The sequence below is a fragment of the Helicoverpa armigera genome, chromosome 23, assembly GCF_030705265.1.
Source record: "Helicoverpa armigera isolate CAAS_96S chromosome 23, ASM3070526v1, whole genome shotgun sequence".
Classification (NCBI taxonomy): Eukaryota; Metazoa; Arthropoda; class Insecta; order Lepidoptera; family Noctuidae; genus Helicoverpa; species Helicoverpa armigera.
In genome coordinates this window covers 5,893,579-5,916,636 of record NC_087142.1, presented here as the reverse complement: position 1 = coordinate 5,916,636, position 23,058 = coordinate 5,893,579, and the positions used below count along the sequence as shown (strand labels likewise).

General features: G+C 37.0%; 2 protein-coding genes across 13 annotated transcripts in view; one reads left to right on the top strand and one right to left on the bottom strand.

The window, feature by feature from the left end:
- The first annotated feature begins 449 nt into the window (after positions 1-449).
- LOC110377259 (D-aminoacyl-tRNA deacylase) lies at positions 450-5,863 on the top strand. 2 transcript variants are annotated; one of them, XM_064040898.1, is made up of 5 exons: positions 450-592; positions 839-929; positions 1,272-1,398; positions 5,013-5,121; positions 5,644-5,863. In XM_064040898.1, exons 1-5 carry the CDS (start codon positions 550-552, stop codon positions 5,811-5,813), a joined length of 540 nt encoding a protein of 179 aa, XP_063896968.1. In that variant the 5' UTR covers positions 450-549; the 3' UTR covers positions 5,814-5,863. The 2 variants fall into 2 exon arrangements, with proteins under 2 accessions (XP_063896968.1, XP_021191750.2); XM_021336075.3 differs by lacking the exons at positions 5,013-5,121; positions 5,644-5,863 and having other exon boundaries at positions 839-933.
- A 249-nt stretch (positions 5,864-6,112) lies between these two features.
- The window catches only part of LOC110377255 (microtubule-associated protein Jupiter), a 121,311-nt gene continuing 104,365 nt past the window's right edge, over positions 6,113-23,058 (bottom strand). For 3 of the 11 annotated variants that reach the window (XM_021336061.3, XM_021336066.3, XM_021336065.3), the window contains 4 exons: positions 11,574-11,739; positions 10,026-10,197; positions 9,017-9,109; positions 6,113-7,565 (listed from right to left, as the gene is read on the bottom strand). In XM_021336061.3, the coding sequence (XP_021191736.1) occupies positions 7,429-7,565; positions 9,017-9,109; positions 10,026-10,197; positions 11,574-11,739 (568 nt within the window). In that variant the 3' untranslated portion in view covers positions 6,113-7,428. Of the gene's footprint in view, positions 7,566-7,780; positions 7,805-9,016; positions 9,110-10,025; positions 10,198-11,573; positions 11,740-23,058 lie in introns of all 11 variants that reach the window. The other 8 variants (XM_064040726.1, XM_049837789.2, XM_021336062.3 and 5 more) reach the window with 8 other exon arrangements.

Below are 23,058 nucleotides of genomic sequence, written 5' to 3'. Positions count from 1 at the left end.
TCGGAAAGTTGGCCGCCTTATGGTAAAAGCAAGTCGGTCATTAGATCGATAACATTTGTCGAGAAGGCAATGTGTCATTATTTTATCTGTAATAAACATTCGATAAATAAAACAATTTTACAAAACCAAAAGATATTTTTTAAGCACTCGGGTACAATGAACTTTACATTATTTTAGTAAATTGTAAGGCTAGCGACATCTTGTAGAATATAGTTATACGAACGACATGAGCACCATCTTGTATCGAATAGCAGAAAGAAAGCTAACCGAAGGAAATACAAGTCAAACGGATTTTGTAGTAAAATCTCTTAAAATGTTTATTCTTGTATAAAAAAATGTAACTTATCTACACTTGATAGATTTATAAATATTATAAGATTTCCATTGGTATATAGAAAAAGATAAAATTTTTATCGTTCTGAAATTCCTATTGAATGACATGACAGACACACTTGACACCGAGATTTTGTTATTATTCTGTCAGAATCGGTAAAAATATTGTTTTGAAATCATCTAAACTTACGTTAAAAGTTAAATAGGAATACAAAAATGAAAGCCCTCATACAACGCGTTATGAACGCTAAAGTTACCGGTGGGTATACATAGCACTTACCTAATACATGTTACGATATTTTTAGGTTAACTTTGTAGACTGCTATGCTTATAAAATTATCAATAGGAATAGACTTTCTTTCGCCCTTTATTGGACAGATCCTTACTAACTTGAGAACCTTTGTTTGTCTTGGTTATCCTCCATACTTTATAGAAAATCATGCCTATTTACAAGATATTTTTACTGCAACTAGTCGACTATAAAATGTTATTTTTAATGTTTCAGTAAATGATGAAGTAATTAGCAGTATTAGCCAAGGCATCTGTGTGTTTTTCGGAATATCGAACAGTGACAGTAAAAAGAATATGGAATACATGTGAGTAAGTAAAAAGGAACAGTGGGTCATCTTAGGGGCTGTGTGTTTAAACTTAGGTGTATTATTGACTCTGGTTTGACAATAATAAGAAACACTATTTCACTTACGTGTTAAGGTGTGTTGCACCATTCAACTACAGCCCTAACTTTGCCATAGCCAGCCATGAAAGCCACAGCATGTTGGTCAAATGTGCAATTTGATAACTGAAAATGATACGGTTATCATTATAGTCAAATGGTGCAACTCACCGTAAATAACTTACCAAGGGCATTCTATAAGGATTTAAACAAACCATGTTTAATGGAAAGTTCAAACACGTTTGTTTTCTTCTTTAATTTTCAGTGTCCGCAAAATATTAAGCATAAAGCTATTTGATGATGAATCTGAAAAGAAATGGAAGAAAAGTGTGTCTGACAGAGATTTAGAAATATTATGTGTGAGCCAGTTCACACTTTACAATACATGGAAAGTAAGTAATGTTATTTTGTAATTATCGCCTTTCTATCTCCCCACTGTTAGAAACAGTTCTCAGGAGAACCATTGAGCTTTGATTTCCTGTACTGCATCATATGTTTCGAAAATCTTACATATACAATTCAATGGCATATACAATTCTACAGTGTATGACTGACTCATAGTGTCCATGGGAAAGCTTTATTTCACCTTGGCTGGGTAAAGGGTAATGCCCGGTCTTGGCCAAGTACTTGCCCGTCTATGTGATAAATACAATAAAAATCCTAAATAATCAATTTAAATATTGCGAGTATTTATCTGATAAAAAACCCCGAAAAAAAAAGATGAAATTATTCAGAACTAAGTTGTTTACTGTAGTAAATACTTCCGCTGTATCGATCATGTCCATAGATATAATATTAGTAAACAGGACTGCGCATATAAACCCAAAAAACGAGCCGAGTGAAACAGTTAGTACGGAGGCTGTCTGTCCCTTTCTAATAGGGTGACAAATCCGAATTTGCTAAGATTATTAAACGCAGATTGGTATTGAAGTTTTAACTTACGCAGTTTGTGACCTTAAGATACTTATAAAGGCTTTTAATAATTAGCGGGAATTAGCAGTATAAAAGCAGGAAGATTCGAAGTGATGACTGTTTTTTTTGTATTTCTACTTCATATACAGACTGCTGAGCCATTTATGCCGCCTTTCTTCATTTTTTGGGAAGCTATAACAATAGTACAACAGTTTTAAAATCCATCACCCATATTTTCACTCATTACAAGAATTCATGGGCACCCTAGTTGTTTGGTTTACGAAAATGTTATTATCAAGGGCGGATCCACCGTTGTGGGCACGATGGGCATGCCCACAACCTTATTAGACTTCTGACATCACACTTTTACGGTTTTTTGAAATCGATAAGCTGATGATAACATTAGGGAACAAAATAAGACTTTTTTTTGTTGCATTTAATTTTATGACTGTTGTTTACTAATTCGAGGTCACCATATTTTTTTTCTAACAGCTTTTGAGGTACTTTAGTGTCCCAATTCTCAAAAAAATTCGCGCTCGCTACGCTCGCGACTTCTTCACTTTACGGTGGTTTAAGTCCAATGTCGAAAACGTTAGATTAGTTTAAGTTAAAATTGAAAGTAGAAAAGGATAGCACCCCCCATAACGCCCTCTTTCAGCACTTTCTGGTTGAGAAGAAGCGGTGAAGAACAAAACAAACTTCCCAGCAACGCAACTGTCTATTACAATAAAATTATTATTATTTACAATAGTACTATTTTACGTTTTTTAGTTGTTTTGGTACTGTTTTGTTCCAAAACTCAAAAAATTTCGCGCTCGCTACGCTCGCGGTTTTTTCACTTGGCAGTAGCTTCTTTTTTACTTGTTTGGGTGATTTCGTGTCCCAAGACTCCAAAATTTTGCGCTCGCTTCATAATTTCACAGTACTTTTTTTATAATTTCTATACGTATGTTTGTGGCACAGAACTCAAAAATTTCGCGCTCGCTCCGCTCGCGCAACTTACAGTTTTATACCACGACTTCGCTTTTGGTTTTATAACTCTTGGTAACTACGACGAAATCTAAAAATGTTCCGGCTTGCTACGCTCGCGCAAAAGACAAAACTACTCACAATCTTTCCATACATAGGGGTGCTTTAGTAATGATTGCACACGATATATAAGCTAGAAACGGAACTGATAGTGAGCATACATAATATGCGTTTAGATATATTAAAAAAAAAAACAAATATCGTTAATCGCGTTTTTAGCATTATTAGATTGGTTCGTAATTTTATTTTGTCGTTTTTTTTGAGGTGCTCAATAGGGAGCAGCCCCGGGTGCCACCCGATGCTATGCCACCACTGGTAATAGTTGAGAAGTGCACCAAATGCGTCAAACCCTCCCTATATTGGCTTACTGGCTACTAGAAGTATTGATTGAAATAGATTTGGATCGAAACGGACAATTTTTTTTTTATCGGCTCCGTCTTCCTCCTAAGTTTATTTTCATTCATAATGCCAAATTCCTGATGCTCAGAAAAAAGGAAATAATTTAATTCAAAAGTTCATAAACGACTTGCATAATTTTTAATGAGCATTTTCATGCTCCGACATGTACTTTTCTAGTAGCCGTTTCTAGTTCAGATTTTCTAGTAGCTGTGAGTGCTGTGACCACAACCTTTTTTGAGGGCTGGATCCGCGCTTGGTTATTATTAGGTAACCTGTCGAACGATATATTGCAACCACCATAGGATTCACTTTTACAAGTATAAACACAACACTTTTTCACCATTTAAATAGTTTAAATTGATTTAATACAAAAAATATAAACAAAATTTTAAATGCTGATTACGCGCCAAGAATGTTCAGGGTTACCGCTAGAAAAAAAAAAATATGTTGTTTATGTTTTAAGAATAATAATTTATTTGTATAATAAATTAATGAGATTTTTAATTATTTGTTGACTTACAGTTGTTAAAATAAGATAAAAATATATGTGATTCAATTGTTTCTTTGGGAAGACAAAACTGTTGATCACAACATTTTTTTATGCTGGCAAGGTGTTAGAAAGAGACAAACGGCCTCCGTTCTAACTATCCCTCTCGGCTCGGATTTGCCTCTGTGTATTATGCAACAAATTTAGTACCTTATTGCGTTGGAATAGAGTTCATTTTCGTAAATATATATTTTGAGCGTGCGCAATCTTGTTTATTATATTACATCTATGATCATGTCAGTCTTGTCAAAATAGGGAATTAGGGATTGAACCCATATTGAAAAAAATCGATTTATTAAAAACCGGTTCTTGAAAATCGTTTTTTTTTTTTAATATTTTCTAATAATTCTAAAAAAATATTTGTAAATATCTATTCATTGTATTGTTATCATTAAACAAAATGTTTGGTGATTGATGTACAGTTACCGGCACGGATATTGAGCTGTCGGCGGAAGAGTGGGGATCGCTTTGCGCACCCGTACGCATAAGGCAGTAAATCGCTTCTGCGCTGGTGAAGGTCAGGGCTCAATATCCGTGCCGATAACTGTACCTTTAATATACGATTTTATGCGACTCCTTTCAAAGATTCCGTGTTTTCGGTTTATGACAAACATAGATTTTTCGATAAATTGATCCTACGTCCCATCCCTAATGCTCTTGTTTGTTGACGTTTACGTACGTACGTTATTTACTCAGTGTCATTATTAGAAGAGACATGTCATTATTCAGTTCACACTGGTTCACACGCCTTCATCTCTTCGAGGGAAACACAATTATGCACACTAGAAGCTAATAAAACAAGATGTGTTACTATTACTAGATGGATTTTCGAGGTGCTTAATGGTATTTTTAAGCACTCTTTTAAATTGTTTAGGCAAGAGTTTTTCAACAATGCATCAAAACAATTATGATAGACTTGCCGCGTCACTAATCGTAAGTTTGTGATGTTCCACCAAGTTCTATGTAAAAAAATTTTGTTATTTCGTTATCTAAGATGTCTATAATGCCTACAACTTGTTTCTTTCTTGGGCAGTACTTGGCCAAACCTTCTTTATCGAATGGGCATTTCCCTTTCCTTGGTAGGTAATTTTTAATACAAAGTGCCTTGCTTTGTTTTAGGGTAACAAACCAGACTTCCACCATGCAATGCCTGGAGACAAATCTAAGGAGTTTTATGAGAACTTCCTACAAATGTTGAAGGATGCTTATAAACCAGAAAAAGTCAAAGGTATGGTTCTTTTATGATTGGTGCTGTACTGAACAAATAGTATAAAATCTATAGTTCTCGGCAAAATTTATTGTATTGGTTTGTACCATAATGTTACCAGTTTGACCGAGATAATTATCATCAAGTCTTCTCAAGGGTCAATTTAAGGCCCTCTCTTATTTAAAACTAGCTTTTGCCCGCAACTTCGTTCGCGTGGAATAGTGACTACCAGCAGATTTTTGATTTGACCAATAGATGGCGCTATATGTCCGGAATAATTCTATTTTTATTTTTTTTTGTAATAAAAACTATCCTATGTCCTTTCTCAAGTTTCAAACTATGTCTGTACCAAATTTCACACAAATCGGTTCAGTAGTTTAGGCGTGAAGAAAAGACAGACAGACAGACAGACAGAGTTACTTTCGCATTTATAATATTAGTTTGGACTATGTATGCTAGACTGTTTAAAAAAGTTTTTTTTTTTATTAAAAAATGACAACCGTTATGTATTAAACCTTTTAATAAGTATGTATTCTGTTCTAGATGGCAAGTTTGCAGCCTACATGCAAGTGAGCATACAGAATGATGGACCAGTCACCTTTGAGATAGAGTCCCCTGCCAATCTTCCAAGCAAAGAGAGGAGATCTAACAATGGGACTAAACAAGAGAAAGACAGTAGTAATCAAGTTGAAAACAGTGTTGAGACATTATAGTATTTAAATTTATAGCATGTAAGTAAATAAAGTTAAATTATTTGAAAAAGTGTATGGCTTTCTATTGTTGAGCCTGAAGTATGCATATATACCATATGAGGTATGGTATATCATAGGATGTACCTACTGCATTGATTGTTGCTACCAAGATAGACCAAGATTCATCAACATAAAGTAGACAGTCCTTTGGTTTTGTGTCCAACGTTATTTTCGTACTCTACAGTACCTAGTTACTTTCAGTAGGATTTCTACACCACAAATGATAAGGGAACTATTCAGGATAGTAATCAAAACCAGAATAATTAATAAAAAACTTTATTTTGAAATAATGGTTATTATCTATTAACATTTGTTACAATTAGGCCAGTGATTATGCGATTTCATGTTAGATAATATTAAAAAGTTTTTACAAAGATGATATGCCTACGCTAAGTCTACCGGATTGTTGCCGCTACGCATAGAGACATCACTCTTCATATCATACACACATGATCATCTATTATGTTAACAGATAATCTACCAAGAATTCAAATCCATCGTTACATTAATTTCTAAACGAGTAGAAAATAAACTAAAAAATAAAATAAACTCGTATAAAAAGTTTAAATAAATGCATTTTATAAATCCCTCTATTTAAATATTAAGATAATGAAATTCAACAAATGAGATTACAGACCCTTATGCAGTGTCGAATATTAAAGTTAAGGTTAATTAATTTGTATCAATTAGCTGGAGTGCCGCATGATTACTATTTCTATACCGCGAAATATAGATATATAATCATTAAATCTTCATGCTTAGTACTTTACGCCTACACAAATGTACATCAATTCTTTCAGAATTTTACTCATCTTCGATCAAGGCACTATTCGTTTTGGTATATTGCTGATACGTTTCCTCACTCCTAAATTCACAATATCAATGGGTTAACATATTCGTACAAGTGTGAAAGAGTACAATTTCAAGTTCTTAAGATAATGTAATGTGCAACTTTGTAATCATAAAGGAAACTGTCTGAGAGATTGATGATCGCGCGATACTGCAGTTCGCTCATTATGATTGCCGAGTTCCACATCGCGATCTATTAACTTTACAATAACTATCGAATATTACTATTACAAAAATATCTATAATCTATTCTAAATTAGATCCAAATGATGAAACTGTTACTGGGATAGGCTAAGGATGTAATTAACAACATATACCCTTCCAATCTTAGTGGACGTTGCAATTTACGAGTGCAATAATTTAATGGCGTTACTAGTTTTGCCAATACCTACTACTCGAATTTAGTTGATTAAACAAATAATAAGGAAGTGAACTAAATGCATTTTTTCATTATGTACCGTTAAATGTACTTTAGAGCCGTTGCTTGATTCGAGGCTTTTGCTCAAATCGAGGCAGACTGGTTGACATATCTGCCTCGACTTGAGGCTAACAATAAATATAGGCTCAAACTTGTGTTATGGTGGTTTGGTTTAAGTTTCGAATTGTTTTCGAATGAAGCATCGGCTTTAGAGTAAGTCGGTTTGCGCATGCCGATAGCTAGGCGGCTGTTGTGGCTGGTCGGTCACCGTGGAGTGGTTGTGTAGGTGGGTGGTCAGTAGGGTGTGGTCTACCAGAGGCCGGAGGAGAAGCCGCCGGGCGGCACGCGGCTGGAGTTGATCATGTGGCTGTTGCCGTTTATTGACGTCACCGTGTTGATCTGGCCGTTCATCGACTTGTAGCCATCACCGGTGATCGGGTTACCTTCTGAAAACATTATATTGGTCACATTAGTAACAACGTCGGATAAGAAGAAAACACACCTAAAGCAACAAAGTTACTTTAGTGAAATTTTAATAAAATGAAAAATTTTCTAAGTAGGTATGTAGGTAATTAAATGGAAATCTTTAAAATCAGTCTTGTTAAAAACTACTCGATAGAAATGTAATTTTTAACATGCAAAAAATACGTGAGTGAAATACCCTATAGCTAGTTACGGTAAAGACCTACAAACAATAAATTCATTATAAGTATTTGATCATCTTACATACTTAATTTATACAGCTGTATTACAATAGACAAAAGCTATAAGAATAGATAATACAAAAATTCAACCTACAACTCTGCCTACATTATAATTATTATATAAAATAATAAAGCAGTACTCAGAGTACCTAATGATTACAACTAAACCTACAATAAAATGAAAAGTTTCGTGCGCAAGAGAAGAAAGTAATAGTTTGACACGTATGTACAGACAATACAACAACGAATACTCGACAACATTACAAGCAGGACACGGTAATAAGCGCTATCCGACATCATACAAGCCTACACTGCTTCACTAAGAAGAAACGGTCAAACTGAACCCTAATATGAGCAAATTATAAAACGGCAATGGGTGCTCAATTTAAAAACACGAAGGTATCGCTCTCCGGTCCCTCGAATATGTATGTACAGCAAATGATAAGTGACAAGCTCTCACCGACCAAACGATCTTGTGTGGTTGTAGAATTTTCATCAGAGTAATTGGTGCGAAAACAACAACATTCCTCCAGTGTAAACTGAGCACCCACCCATTTCTCTTCGGCGGACATAGTCTACAAAGTACGTCTTAGGTCGGAAGTCCTCTGCATGCCGATTGCGATCAAAAAGGTATCCAGGGACGTGTTTGTGGAATATTGGCGGGAAGCCGGTGAGGGTGTGCGGACCAGGAATCAAGGGAGTCTCAAGGGGAGCCACGTCGGGTATAGGCCCGTCGCGTTCGTACTTAAAGAGTGTGGGCGGAGGATTCGCATGAGCTATCAAAAATGGATCGATTGGGCCTCCCAATGCTGGGATTGGATCATACTTATAATCAGGAGTGGGCCTCTCGCCCAGAGCGGAATGCATGCCTACAAATGCGTAAGGAGGTAGAGGATGATACGGAATCTTATGTTCCTTAGGTTCTAAATAGTGCTGAGCTGGGAACGGAGGCCAATGCCTGTTGAGAACAAGTTGGGGGGACAACGAATCCGGATCTATGACTGGGTGAGTGACTTCTGGGTCATCAGTTTCCAATCCGAGGAGAGTGTAAGGGGTGATTCTGGTAGTGAGACTGGGTTTGATGGTGGACTCTACGTAATAGTTAGCTGGTTTGGGAGGCCAGACTTGGGTATAGTATCTGTGTGTGGGTTGTGGGTGTAGGAGGGGCGTGAGGTCGGGGCTGGGGGTGGCACCTCGCAGGCTGGCGGCGGGATGGCGGCGGCGCTGCGGCGGCACCGACACTCCATCGCCTGTCACGGGATTCCTCTTCGGTGGAGCGTACAATGCTACCATTCACAGAACAATTGGTTTTCATTCGATCTACCACACTACGACCTAACTTTGGTAATATTTTCTAGTCATATTAGAGATATAATTAAACCAATACCTAGACACTGTATCCCTTTTGTTGTAACGCTTAAACTCAAATATAGATATTGTTGTTTCGCGTGGACTCACAGACATTACCGTCAATTGTTACTGTTATGATAACTGTTATGCATGTGAAATTATAATATCTTTGTTTAATTCTTTAGTAAATTCATATTTTAGTTTAATATTATTGTGTAATCATGCTTCATTCTAAGCAAGCACGGCTCGTTTATTATATAGGTTTGTTATTTTCGATATGATTTTGTTACAATGAGTAAATATTACTTGAAACTTCAGTATCATTATTCGTGATTAAATATGTGAAGGAAGAAAGTCAGAGCGCATCGGTATAGTATTAAATATGTATAGTATGAAGCGTTTTCTTCCTAGCGTGCACGAGTGCCAAATGTTTGGAATTGAGCAGCACGGCTCCCGAGTCGCACGCAGTTTCGCAAAATGCTCATAAAAACCAATAAGAGCATCATTGCGAATTCTGTGAACGATCTCACACATTCGGAACGTGGAATGCAATAGTTATACCCACCAATTACAGTTTTACATTACAAAATATACACGATACAAGTTTACGGTCCGATTCAATCTCATTGCTATGCAATTATCTTTTAATACTGCATAGACTGTTAGACAAACATCATCAATTAACGACCGTGAAATTACAGAGAAAATTTATTTGAAGAACGTGATTCATTCTTCTAAAATTGCCCCATAGTTAAGAATTTCCATTGCATTCCACGGTTGTGTGTCGCCGTGTCGATTCCGTGAGCGTTACATAGCCGTGCTTGGTTCGTGCCTACATCGGGATCGACTCACAGTGTCCAGCGAGGTCCGTCTCACCTCGGCTGGGCGTGGATGTGGCGGTGCCGTTGCCGGCGGACTTGGACGGCGAGTGCGTTGGGCTCGAACCGTTCATCTCGGAGTCGCCGAACTGAATGTGACTGCGAATCGTGTCAGTCACCATCGGAGATACTGGGTGGTTTACAGCCTGGAACATTTTATGTAAAAAATGTCATTAAATCACAATTAATAAAAAATCTAACACAAAGAAAGTAACATAAAGTCTAAAGGACGTAAAACTTTGTGTGAAATCTGGTATTTAAGGCGAGGAAGTGGTCAACAATAATTCCATAACCGGCACGCGCATCTAAGGCGCCAAAAGGGGTCGGAGCGTCTGAGCGGGGCGAGGATAACAATACGCGCGCTAGCTTATAACTAAAAGTCGTAAGCGACAAAATGGTTTTGTAATTTTATTATTTAGAAATGATAATTTGATAAAAAATCCTACTACAATTTTAAAGAGTATGTATATACTCAACTACTAAAAAAGTTAAGAGGCTTTAATCGGTCCCGTTTGCCCATAATATGTGAATTTCTTTTTAAAAAGAGGTATGTTTGATATATTTTTCTCTGTTATAAAAGTTACCTAATCATGTTTCTACAACTAACAAAATAAGGTTTATATCATGAACTTTCAGGTAACCAAGTTGTATTTTGATCCGTTTTGTATTTACTGAGAAAAATTGACATCCTTGGCGCCAAAAATTCCAATTCGTCCTCTTAAGTTTTACGCTACTTTCCGGCGGTAGTGAAACTGGCTGTTAGGATTTGACCGGATAAATAAATTACGTCTAGCAAACAGAAGCTTGTATCTAATTAACTTTTTCATGGAAATCCCGTTAGTTAAAAAACAGCTATAGTTTTACATCCTAAAAATCAAACCGGGCAACTTTGAGACAAAGATAGCCTGCAAACGGAAACTCGAACATCATAAAATCGTGATCAAGATTGCTATCCAAGTCCAGGATAGCTGTCACACGATGTAAATCGAGTATGACACCAGTGGAATCGATTTACAAGTACCGTTTGCAGTAATTGCGTAGTGATTAGACCACCCCGTCATACGCCGTGGGTGTCTGAAGCTACAGTCTAATGGGCCAGTCCCATCCACCTGTTACAAGTAATCATGTTTTAATTAACAAGCTTCTGTGCTGGTAGACACGACATGCTTGTATTTTATCCTACCGTGTTGGTATATCACACGACTAGGAATCTTGAGGAAGCTATTGGTCACTTGCTTTTTGTACGGCGGATCAAAGAAGCAAAAGATTTTCATTAGGACATTCAAAGACTAATTTTTGAAGTATGACATATGTATATAGACTGTTTGAAAGTCAAATATAACCGCAGCACATTATCAAGAAGGTTCTATATGCTACGCATAAAAACTGGTAGGAAACCATAGACAATGTACTTTGATCTTGATCAAGGAGATCCGTTAACATCCTGAAAAGAACGAACCTCAAGGGTTCTAACTAAATCTACAAAAATAATATAAAGGTAAACCTGGTTGTGAATGCGTACATTTGATTGACGCACCTGACCGAAGAGCCGGGAGTGCGTGTCCCGGGGGCGGGTCGGGGTGTCGCGAACCACGCGGGGTCGAGCCGCACCATTCTTCACCGGACTACCATCAGTCTGGTCTCCGTTGAAGATCTCTGCAATGCAGCTCTTGGGCGCGTTCGGCACCCTGCACGCGATACAAAACAATGGTTCTTCATTATGAGTTTGACAGTTAGATGATGTAGTTTTGTTGATATGATGAAATAGCTGTTGAATAAGCAACACATCTAGAGGTAAATTATGTTTGTTCCGAGGATACCTAATATGTATTACATGATTCACACAAAATTGAAAATATTGTCAATATCATATTAAACCAGAATAAAAACCTTAAAACACACAGCGGGAGAAAAAACATTAAAATGAAATCAAAACATTCAAAAAAGGAAACCACCAGACACATTTCTATTCAACCCCAAACTTCACCCTCCAAACCGCAGCTTTCAGGGGCAATCCCTAACGTAGGCCTGCTAATCGAAATTCGATACACGAACGCATTAACATTTAATACCCGTAATGACATGCAACTGGTCATCCCTAGCTGACCAATGGCCGGAGGGAACGGCTTCCGTAGGGGAACACTTTCATTTCCTGATCAAATCGTAACCCTACCTGACGGGGTTGTCGCACTCGATAAATATTATGTTAAGACATGTCGAAAGGAAAAACTACGTCAATATTTAATGGTCAAAGTATTGACAGAGCGTAAGAGTTGAATTACTTACAAGTGATAGTTTTAACCGCGTGTTTAGATTCAGTTATGGATATCCGTGTGATATTAAGCCACTGAACTGAAGTAGGTATTGATTAGATCTAGATTTTTCTATTCATTCTAATGTGCCTAATTTAGAGCAAAACAAAGAAATAGGCTTAGGTAAGTATAAAAAAATAAACTTTAGGTATTTTTAGGCTAACTAAAATAATAAAAGTGTAAGTAATATCTGGACCGAGAAAGATAAATTATGTCAAAAACATCAACGAGTGACCCCACAAATCAAAGTTGGCCTATAAAACTTGGTAACGAAAAGAAAAGTATTTTATTAACTTAATCCGACGTTACGAAAAGCGCCGTGTAATGTAATACAGCCTTCTTTTCACTTTTACTTTCTTTTCACTGAAATATTAATCGCATATTTTTATTGAGTTTCATATAACTGCACAGCTGGTTTCATTCGTCAGAACTGCACCAGCTATTCAAGAAGTTACACCCCACTTATTTACATTCGAATAGAGGTCAAAGAAAGCGTATCTAACCTTCAACAAAGATGCTCAACAATCGTCCATAAAGTAAATTGATAAACAGCGTCGGTCTTCAAGACTCCTTATTAAAGTGCACCGGGGCTATAATATCACAGTCGGCAAAAACGTCTAGAAAATATTCAATTACACGGCATCCGCGTAAACCTGGGCCAGGTCTGTCATAACAGTTTAACTTGGATGGCAAATCGGCGTAGTTAATGCAACGAGATGGTTAGATAACGCCGGCCTGTTGGAGCAAATACTCCTGTTTATGAGTCGGATGCTATCGGAGCTAGCGATCGCGGGATCATCGGATACAAGCCACCTAAGACGATTCAACTGTCTACTAAGATAGAAGAATGTATGAGTAGGTTTGTTGATTAAAGAAAGTATTATTGCGGTTATAAAGTTCTGGAATAGTTATAAAGCTCTTGGATATAAGACCGCCCATTAGGCATATAATTTTAATATCCATACTATTTAAATCTTTCCCTTTTAGTATCATGATTTTGTACAGAATATCGAGAACCGATCATTAAGATCGCAAGAGTTTTTAATAACACCCAAGTGCACATAATTTCCCTCTACCTAATCATCAGGTTTCTCTCCTAGCACTACGAACATGGACACAGAACAAATGGCGCGATCTGATCAGATAAATAAATCGATATCGCGCCAGCTCCGTGTCCGGCCACACTTCCTGTCGCTAACAATGACGAGACTACCCGTTCAGTAGCTACCTATACATGGTACACCTAGTAGGTAGGTAGGTATTGTGCTACCCGACTTGCTACCCAGGTAGCGCTAGAAGTCAGTGTAGGCAGTGCCGACGCTTCACTGTTAGGAATGACCTTTTGTTTCAATAAAGGGTTCTCTCTCGCGTATATACTGTAGGTCCAAATCATACATAATGTAACGATATCGAACGAAAACCTGATATCTAAACACAAAAAAAAAATACTTGTAGGTACACATGTCGTCAAACTTTGACAAAATCTTGAAAAGAAAAGTTATGTAATATGGGAAGTTTTAAAGAAAACAGCGTTGCTTTGTTGGCCAAACTATTACACATCGAGCAATAACTTTTAAAAGAAAATGTCGCCATTTAGCTAACAAACGCCAGCCTTGTCAACAACGCATTAAACTGGGCGTTACTTATTGTAATGGTAGTCACGGCAATGCTCTTAAACCAAACACTGCTTTCTTTATCTGTACCAGTGTTAAAGAACAAGAGTACAGTCACGCCCTACATAGCTTTCCCATTATTATAACTATAGTACAAGCCGATGAGACATTAGGTAGTGGTATAATGACCATAGGCCCAGCCGGTCACAAAATGGGGATGTCTTTGAGAAAATTTCGTCCCAATGTAGGTACTTAATCAATGCCTCCACACTGACAAGTGTAGGCGTAACCAAGACATGCATGGACACACAATAGAGAAAATTCAATGCGTTGAATTTCGAAGCAGTATTTCTATTAACATTATTATGACCTCTCCCTTATTATAAACGAGCGAGTGAAGGAAGACATATCTCAGCGCTATTGTTCGTAGGCCACGCGAGTCTCTTTCATCTGCCAACGCCCACGGTCGTATTGAGTCTTAGTATTACTACAAAATGCATAAAATATGCGCTGCGACTGCGATTGGATCTTTATGTAGCAACACCTTTATGTTATCTTGTGTATTAGGGCTGCGTTAGCCGCGGGCGCGACGTATGCGCGGCGCGTGCGGCCCCCGGGCGTCAGGTAAATTGCGTAGATTACTCGTCATCACTACCTGAGCGATCTATTACACGCCCCTGCATGCAATTGATAACAGATTCTTATTGAATACTATCTACATAGCCCGTGGTATGCGCACGAACTACACGTCACCGTAAACAACAGTCAAAGTAAAACGAAATAAACACATGTTAATAATTACAAATATTTAAAACAAACCTAGCATCTCGGCACGTCTATAATTAACCGCGGGAAGAAAGTGCGTGAGAGTAAATTGTTTAATTGTGATATACATGGCGGGGCACCGGTGCGCTTGCGCCACACGCAACGAAAAGAAACATGGCGCTTGACAGGGTACTGTTACTAAAATAAACAGCTTTTACAGGGGGACCGGTGGTGAAAACAGTCACCGGAAGATAATAATAAATCCCATAAACCAAAAGGAAATATTATGACAATGAAGGCCAGCTTTGTCCAAGTTAATGGCTGCTGGCGTTTTCTTTGAGCAAGCGCAAGTGCGTTACAGTAAGTTTATCTTGGATAACATCGGCCAACGTGCTAAGGTGCGTGAAACACGGCGCACATTCTAACATAATAAGATCGTGTAATTTCGAGTGCGCGTAAGTATAGAATATTGGCAATTATTACTGTGCTGCGTGTAATAACTGACATGGATGTGAGATGGCATGATAACGCGGCTAGTTAAACGGAGCGTTGTGCAGCCCACTGCGCGGTGAAGCTGGGTGTACGATATCACAAGTAGTTGGCCGTTTAATGGGTTTACGCCTCTGCGTCCCGCGGTTTGCTGCAAACGCCACGAGTAATGAGACCAAGTTAATGATATCTGCGGTAATGAGAGACCGCGTAACTTTATCATACGCGGAACGACAGGAGAAACCGCTCTTCGTTTTCAAATGAAAGGCAATACATAACGTTGTAGCAACGACCGACGATTGTGCACTTTCTCGACAATTTAAATTTAATAGGCATCAATGACAAACTGTTTTAGCAATATACTCATTTGCAATAAACAAAGCGGAACCATATGGTCATAAAAATCATTGGCAATAAAAATCGCGTCTGTCCGGTAGATGCATTTACAGTTTTAATTTTAAAAGAAAATCAATTGTGTTCGCCACAGGCACTCTTGGAGCCGATAACGGACAGCTGCTGAATAAAAAATTAATCCATTTGCATATGTGATTTGTGTTACGAAACGCGGTCAGATAAACGTCCGTCCAGTCTAGGCTGGCTCATATTGATTTTCTGTGTAGGAACATGTTTCACGGGAATGTTGGCTTGTGACAACGGTAGATAGGAGCAGTGTATGTATCAAGTGCTAACCGGGATTTACGGCTACTCTTTATCAGTTCCCTGCTGTTGAACATGTAGGTTCGCAAGTAACACGTGCGGGTCTCAAACCTGAGATACTTGGAGGCACGTGTCTTGTTCCCAGTCACTGCGACTACGAGTTTCTTGTCCGCTGATGTATGCTACGTCAAACTGTATTAAGTGCAGTTCGAGTTGTCAAACATGATTTTAAGTAGATAAGTATGATTTCTATTTAATGTCCAGTGTTGTGTTATGATTGAATGTCATTGGACGTATTTTGTGGTCTCATACGTGGATTACAAAGACATGTAACTGCAACACATGTCATTACGCAATTAGTTTTCTTTTCCATATCAAGGTCAGGAAAATAGCAGTAAAAATACAGTTGAGAACTTTTTGCATCGTTAATGTAATCATCCAATTACTTTTATCGAGAAATATAAATCGATATCGAACTCTGAATAAAGGATAATCGAGACATAAGTAGTAGGTACTGACAATGCTGGCTAGATTGTACCTCCCACGTCTGTCAGTGTGGGGGATTTCACATTATATTGCTATTACTAAGGCTAAGTACTTAAACTCGAGCTAGATTACAATAAAGCTATCATATCATCTCGCCCACGATAACGATCTGTATCCGTACTTAAAAGATTTGAACATTAAATTAGGTACTCAACATTTACTTACACAGTCTTTATGGTACAATGTTCTTGTCCATTACCATAATTACGAAAGAATGTGCTTTCTACATATTTAATTCATGATCCTCCTTTGCAGAAAGGAGCGGCGAAAAAAAAACGAATTTCTACTACTCTCCTAACGGGGCTATAGTACCTCTCACAAACCATTCTTATCTCGAATTCATCCTAATTCCAGCCATTTCGTCCTTCAAACGAATCAAGATTGTCACGCTACGACCTCCACGCCGCAACCCTTGGAACAACTTTCCTTTTAAGCTAATTATCTAAAGCATTTAATAACAAAGTTCCAAGTGTATTTACCCGTATTCTGGAAAGTGTCAGGCGCTCGTGCGTCGTGCTCACTTCAATCGTATTTGTACTTTAATCTCTTCACGCGCGTTTCATTCGATGCAGTTACTGTTGCACATCGTGCATTCCCTTTTTCTTTTAATTAGTAACAGTTTCAGAATCAGTTTATAACTTTCTTTACGTGTGTGGTAGTTGAAAGCAGCCGTGCTGCCACTACGGATTTCAATAACCAACCTTAAACCTATGAGTTGTTTTGGGACTGGTACCTAATTGAATGTCGACATTAGCTTCGTATAAATTACGTCCAATCTCTAATCGCAAACCAACAAACCTGGATAGGTTATTGAAATCCGCATACAATATTTGATGTCATCGTGTACCTACCTAAGGCATTTGTCATAGTAAATTAATGTGGTAATAAAATATATCCAACGGCAGGAATCAAAAGAGAGTTTGTCAACAATATTAATTTCAAAGTAAACATATGATTTATTTATAATAAGTCGTGTCTATTAAATGTCCAGAAATGTCCGGGTTGGTTTCTAAACGGTGTTTAACTTTACGATGAAAATTTTACAGGTTCTTCGTAGCAGTTTATATTGAACAACATTCATAAACATTTATCAATTCTCGGTATTAAATTACGGATCTCGCTTCCTTACTACTTAATTTTAGGAATGGTTTCTATGAGAAAATGAGAACTGATTTTATTAATTATGTCATAATCTTTCTTTTTTGACATTGATATTAACATGAAATTATAAACTAAATGAAAGTTTTTGTTTGTTCAATGTTCTAAAAAATGAGAATTTTGCAGTTACAATTTCAGCCGTATTAATCCCGGAAGAACTTTTCAAAACTTAATTTTGTATTGAAGAACAAAACCAACAACCGTCAGACCGACAGTCTACTACCGCTTTCCTCAACATTTACTTAGATCAAGAAATTCATTCGCAGAAACGTAGAAAACTGTGGTCATTTTATTATTCCAACAGGTTTCTATCTCACCTTTCGATTGTACTCAGGGTACTTAACGCCTCGCTCTCTGGAATTGTATGAAAAAAAAACTAAATTGGATGAAATTACTGCATTCTTAGAGGCGAGGCTCAAATTACTCCTACTTACTATCATCTTTCACCTTCCCATTTCATTTCACATGTCTATTGTAGATTACAAATTTAACTTTACAGCTAGAAACGACTTCTCTTCTCAGATTTTAAGCGACGAGTACGTTTTTCGGACCGCATTCATAAGTTTGTAATCACGGGTCATTAAATAGTAGTTACGTGACAGTAATATATCTCGGACGGTTATAATTTTGGGTTATGAGGCTTTTTTCTTAGAATTGTGTACATCATCTGGTTTTCCTTAAGTAATTAGGTAACCAAAAACTTTCTACTGGATGGATGACACATGCGAATAAATATTATTTCCATTAAGTAATTGAAGATAAAATCTACTACCAATGTAAGTAAAATATATATTTATAAAAGCTATGTAGCCGATATTTTATATTACCCTAATCGGTCAGGACTCTAAAACATTTGAATTTTCCCGAAGATGAAATTCTCAAAAATTACATAAAATTGTATTAAAAAAAAATAAGAAAATTCCTTTTGCTCAAACCAGTAGTACCCGAGGTCAATAAAACTAAGGAAGGCCACGCTAATTTGTTCCCCACACGTAGTCAGAGAGCTCGATGCAGTTAACCAGGTGCTAACCACGCCCGAAGTCCGCCTCTTTGTTCCCGCATACTCCTGCACATTTTTCCTATTTTGCACCTGCCGTGGTTTCGCAATACTATATTTACTACCACATAGGCAAAAACAGCTCTTAAAGTAAAGGAATACAGTTGAGATTTCAAAAAATGTTTCGTCACAAGCTCCTCAACTAAAGTTGTTTCGTTACACGTAAGCTCACATTCTTTCCGTTCTACGCTATTGTTTCGGCTATCATGCATTTGTTAATTAAAACCTGTATGCAGGGGATCACAATAAAATACCAAAGAAAAATCAACACAGATGTTATGGAGCCGATTAGAATGTCGTGATTTACATATAATAGAAATTAGAATACAAGATGTATGATATTGATAATTTAGTTAGATAAAGTGTAAATACCTTCATGTATTTACAAGCGAACGCCCGCGACTTCCCGGGGAGATATTCATCTTGTTATAAAATTGTTTGTTGGTATTCTGTGAATATTACATTGTGTGTGGGCCTTTGGAACTTGACTGGAAGTAGTCACTGTTTTAGGTGAGGTACACCGCCTACATACTCCAGAACATAGGAACGTAAACCACAAATGTGCTTTTTTCTAAGCAAATAACTACAATAATAATTCATTGTTCCTTTCTATTAAAAAACTTTCGACCAGAGGTCGTAAGCCTTATCAAGATAACGGAGCTACCAATCACGAACCTGCCACAAAAAGCCACAAATAAACGCGTACAGGAAATATTAAAAACACAATAAACTGTTTAACAATGCAACTGGGTTAACGGGTTAAACAAATAACAAGGATATCTGCAGCAGGATGCAATTAGAAGATACGCGGAGATTAGATTAAGCCCGAGATGTTCCGCCATTGATGCATTCAGAGGATGCTGGGCATTTCAAGTGGTTTCAACACGATTGTCAGATAAGGGCTCTAATAGAACTGTCAATTACGATTTGCAAGAAATTTCGCTCTATTTACCATATTAAAAGAACGTTGACTGAAGAGCTATGATGAAATGACAGTCTAGCTACGTCTAGCTAGAGTGTTTGGTTGCTTAAATTCTATTATACCGGGCGGCCTACCAGTTTATACCACATAACCACCACCCATGTTTATCGACAAAAGAAATTACTTATCTATAAATATCCCTTGACAAATGCCATTGAACTTCTATGCTTACTTTAGCTTTGGGCAAACAATGGTAGGTTTATTTTCAAATGCTTAAAAAAATCCAAACTAATATTATAAATGCGAAAGTAACTCTGTCTGTCTGTCTGTCTGTCTGTCTGTCTGTCTGTCTTTCTGTCTGTCTGTCTGTCTTTTCTTCACGCCTAAACTACTGAACCGATTTGTGTGAAATTTGGTACAGACATAGTTTGAAACTTGAGAAAGGACATAGGATAGTTTTTATTACAAAAAAAAATAAAAATAAAATTATTCCGGACATATAGCGCCATCTATTGGTCAAATCAAAAATCTGCTGGTAGTCACTATTCCACGCGAACGAAGTTGCGGGCAAAAGCTAGTAGTAAACTAAACCCTTTACGAAACTGGGTATTTATACTGTCTTCCGGAATGCTACACCCAAAATACACATTACCAATAAAAATGCACCAACTTCGAAGCTTTCCAAAAGCGACAAATATCTGCAATACTCATAAATACGGAGGATCGGAAATATCATACCATTCAGACCAAACAGATAGCAGCCTATGTATTCTAGCTTTACCTTATTTTCAAGCCAGACACTCGAGAAATAAGAAGTAAAAGAAATCCGAGAGGAAATGCGCTTCATTTTAGAAGGAAAAATCCCGAGCTTTTGAGAAACTCTTTGCTAATAAGACCACTCAGTTTCGTAGCCGAGTGCTGTGTGCGCGGAATTTTGTTTTCATGTCATATTTTATAGTGGAAATGTTTTGGTGACATGATATTCTGTCTCGATGCATTTTTGCTAAGAACTCCTTGGAGAGTCAAAAAATACCATACATTTGCGTGAACACAAAAGTACATAAGTAATGTCAATTATTTCCAATATGAAAATACTTAATTTTGTCTTAAGTCTTTAAAGAAAATCCCACGTCTAATCTGTATAAAGTTCATAAAGAAACAATACGTGTCGCGACTACTATAAAATGTCGTGACATTTTTCAAGGCTTCCGAACTACATTTCGAAGTAAGGTCAAACACTCATTACGTCGATACACACGCTTATATTTACTTGCTTAGTTTGAGAGTTCAACCACCCTTAACTAATTCCCACCCCTGTAGGTGTAAGATCTTATTATAATCGCTCTAACGACAATATACAAAGGTCATTACAAATTATTTCGGTTCCTAGCACTTTGGTTAACCTACTAAATAATTTATGTTGTAAAAAAAATTTATCACACAACGGTAACCATACCGGAAATAGTTCGATCAAATCGATAATTTTAAAATCGTTATCATTTCAATATCATCACTTTAAATACTTTTTAATTGATTAATGCCACAATTAAAAAGAAGATTACAAAAATGCGGATTAATATAAAATATGTTACTTTAAAATTGGGTAATAAAATTGATATAACAGTAAAGACCATTGGAAAGCTTTCAGCGACGCCAGAGGCATATCACATGCATCGTCAAAAAAAGGTATTCGATTAATCGAATCAAAAATAATCGACTAAATTGCTGACTTTTATTCCCCTAACCAAACTTAATCTGGGTCGGGTTTAATTAAATAGAATTATAGCTACCAACACATCACGATTTGTATTAGAGTCTTTTGTAGCTCCACGATCCTCTTGTCAGCTCTAAGTTAAGTTCAATCGAAACATCTAGATCTAGATATAGTTCAGGCACGAAAACGGGTCATTGAACCGAACACCGCCGTCTGCCGGGCGTCTACAACCCCACCTTTACTTTAAAACATACAATATTTGACAGCTACACAATGTATTGTAACCATTAACGCTTCAGTATGGGTGAGCAGCGTAGGCTTGTAAGAAACGCGGTAATGTATGTACTAGTATGCAATGTATTGTGTTATGTGCCGGGCAGCCGTGGGCGGTGTTAATGGGTAACATTGAATGTTTGCTGTGCACTATGTTCAATAATTTATCGGCGCGATTCGTACGATAACATCTCAGTACATTAAGAGTGGCGTTATAATCACTCGTGGCCATTATAAATATGGGCTAATTAATATCTTTGAATACAAATGCCAGTTAATTCGAACATTGTAATTTCTCTTTTTAATTTTTATTGCCTCGGGTCTCGATACTGACAATTATGTCACATATTTTAATATAAATTAATTGGGTATTGCGTCCGTAAAAGAGATTGTATATATTGATGGCATTTTCTCTGAAATGGTCAACCATTTGTCAGTAAGAACCCGGAAACAATTAATTAAAAAGAAAAAAACCTACATAGTTTGAAACTCCATGTATAATTAATTAATTCGTCACAGTGTAACGTCACGTGCCTACAAACTTAAATCAAGACCCCATCTCCAAAACTCGGTCATCCTTTTCCCTCAATCAATATATGTACCTCTTATTCCTCAAACGAATACTTCACTAGTATCGAAAAACAAATCAATCACCGTCTCAATAAGAACCAGGTCGATCCATTGTATTGGAACTTACACGTTTTTTTCCTATGATTGGAGTTAATCTGTTATAGAAATAGCAATCAGCATTGATTCGCAAGTGGCTCCGTTACTTAAAATACAGTTAAAGCTAGTAAAGTGCTTTAATACGTCATAGTTCTGTCAGTCAAACAAACGATATAGGTAATCCAAGTTTTTGTAGCAACAAAAAAATTTAAGACTTGTTTGGCTCTTTAGCAAAATGATAGATTGAATCATCAATCACATGTGAGACAGAATGAAGTTTAACTCTAAATACGCTTAATTCAATCAGGTCTATAAACTGGGCTAAGGTTTCTGTCACATAGGAATACCATAAAGGGAACCGAAACAAAACTACCTGAATTTGATTTTTTCAAATGTCTTCTAAAAGGCTCTTAAAGAGAGCTACATACTAACTCAATATTTATGACATGGAATGTTAAATTGACGTTCGTAAAGTCCATCTTCGATAACAGCTAGGTATATCGTAATGATCGAATACTAACACAAAAAATATTCAGGCCTTCCTTAAGTACACCGATGTAATAATATTTTAATGAGCTCGTGTAGGCAATCTCGGCAAAATCGCGATAACACAAAAAGCTACCAATATCCTTTCAGAGATTAAACTTCCTTCAGACAATTGCGTTGTCATCCGTTCTCTATGGTAGTTACTCTACAAATGGAAGTTCTTATTTATGATTGCTATTCTGTTGTAAATCTGCTGTTATTCGTTATAATGGCTACTGGAGGTGTTGCTTTGTTAATCTTGAAAATCATGCTCCCTGTATAGAGAACCTTTAAGCGACTATAGTGCCTG

Excerpts from the sequence above, each read along its gene's own strand:
- LOC110377259 (XM_064040898.1), top strand. The coding sequence starts at position 550 with ATGAAAGCCCTCATACAACGCGTTATGAACGCTAAAGTTACCG. Across the intron at positions 593-838 it reads TATGAACGCTAAAGTTACCG|TAAATGATGAAGTAATTAGC; the intron begins GTGGGTATACAT and ends TTAATGTTTCAG. Across the intron at positions 930-1,271 it reads AAAAAGAATATGGAATACAT|TGTCCGCAAAATATTAAGCA; the intron begins GTGAGTAAGTAA and ends TTTAATTTTCAG.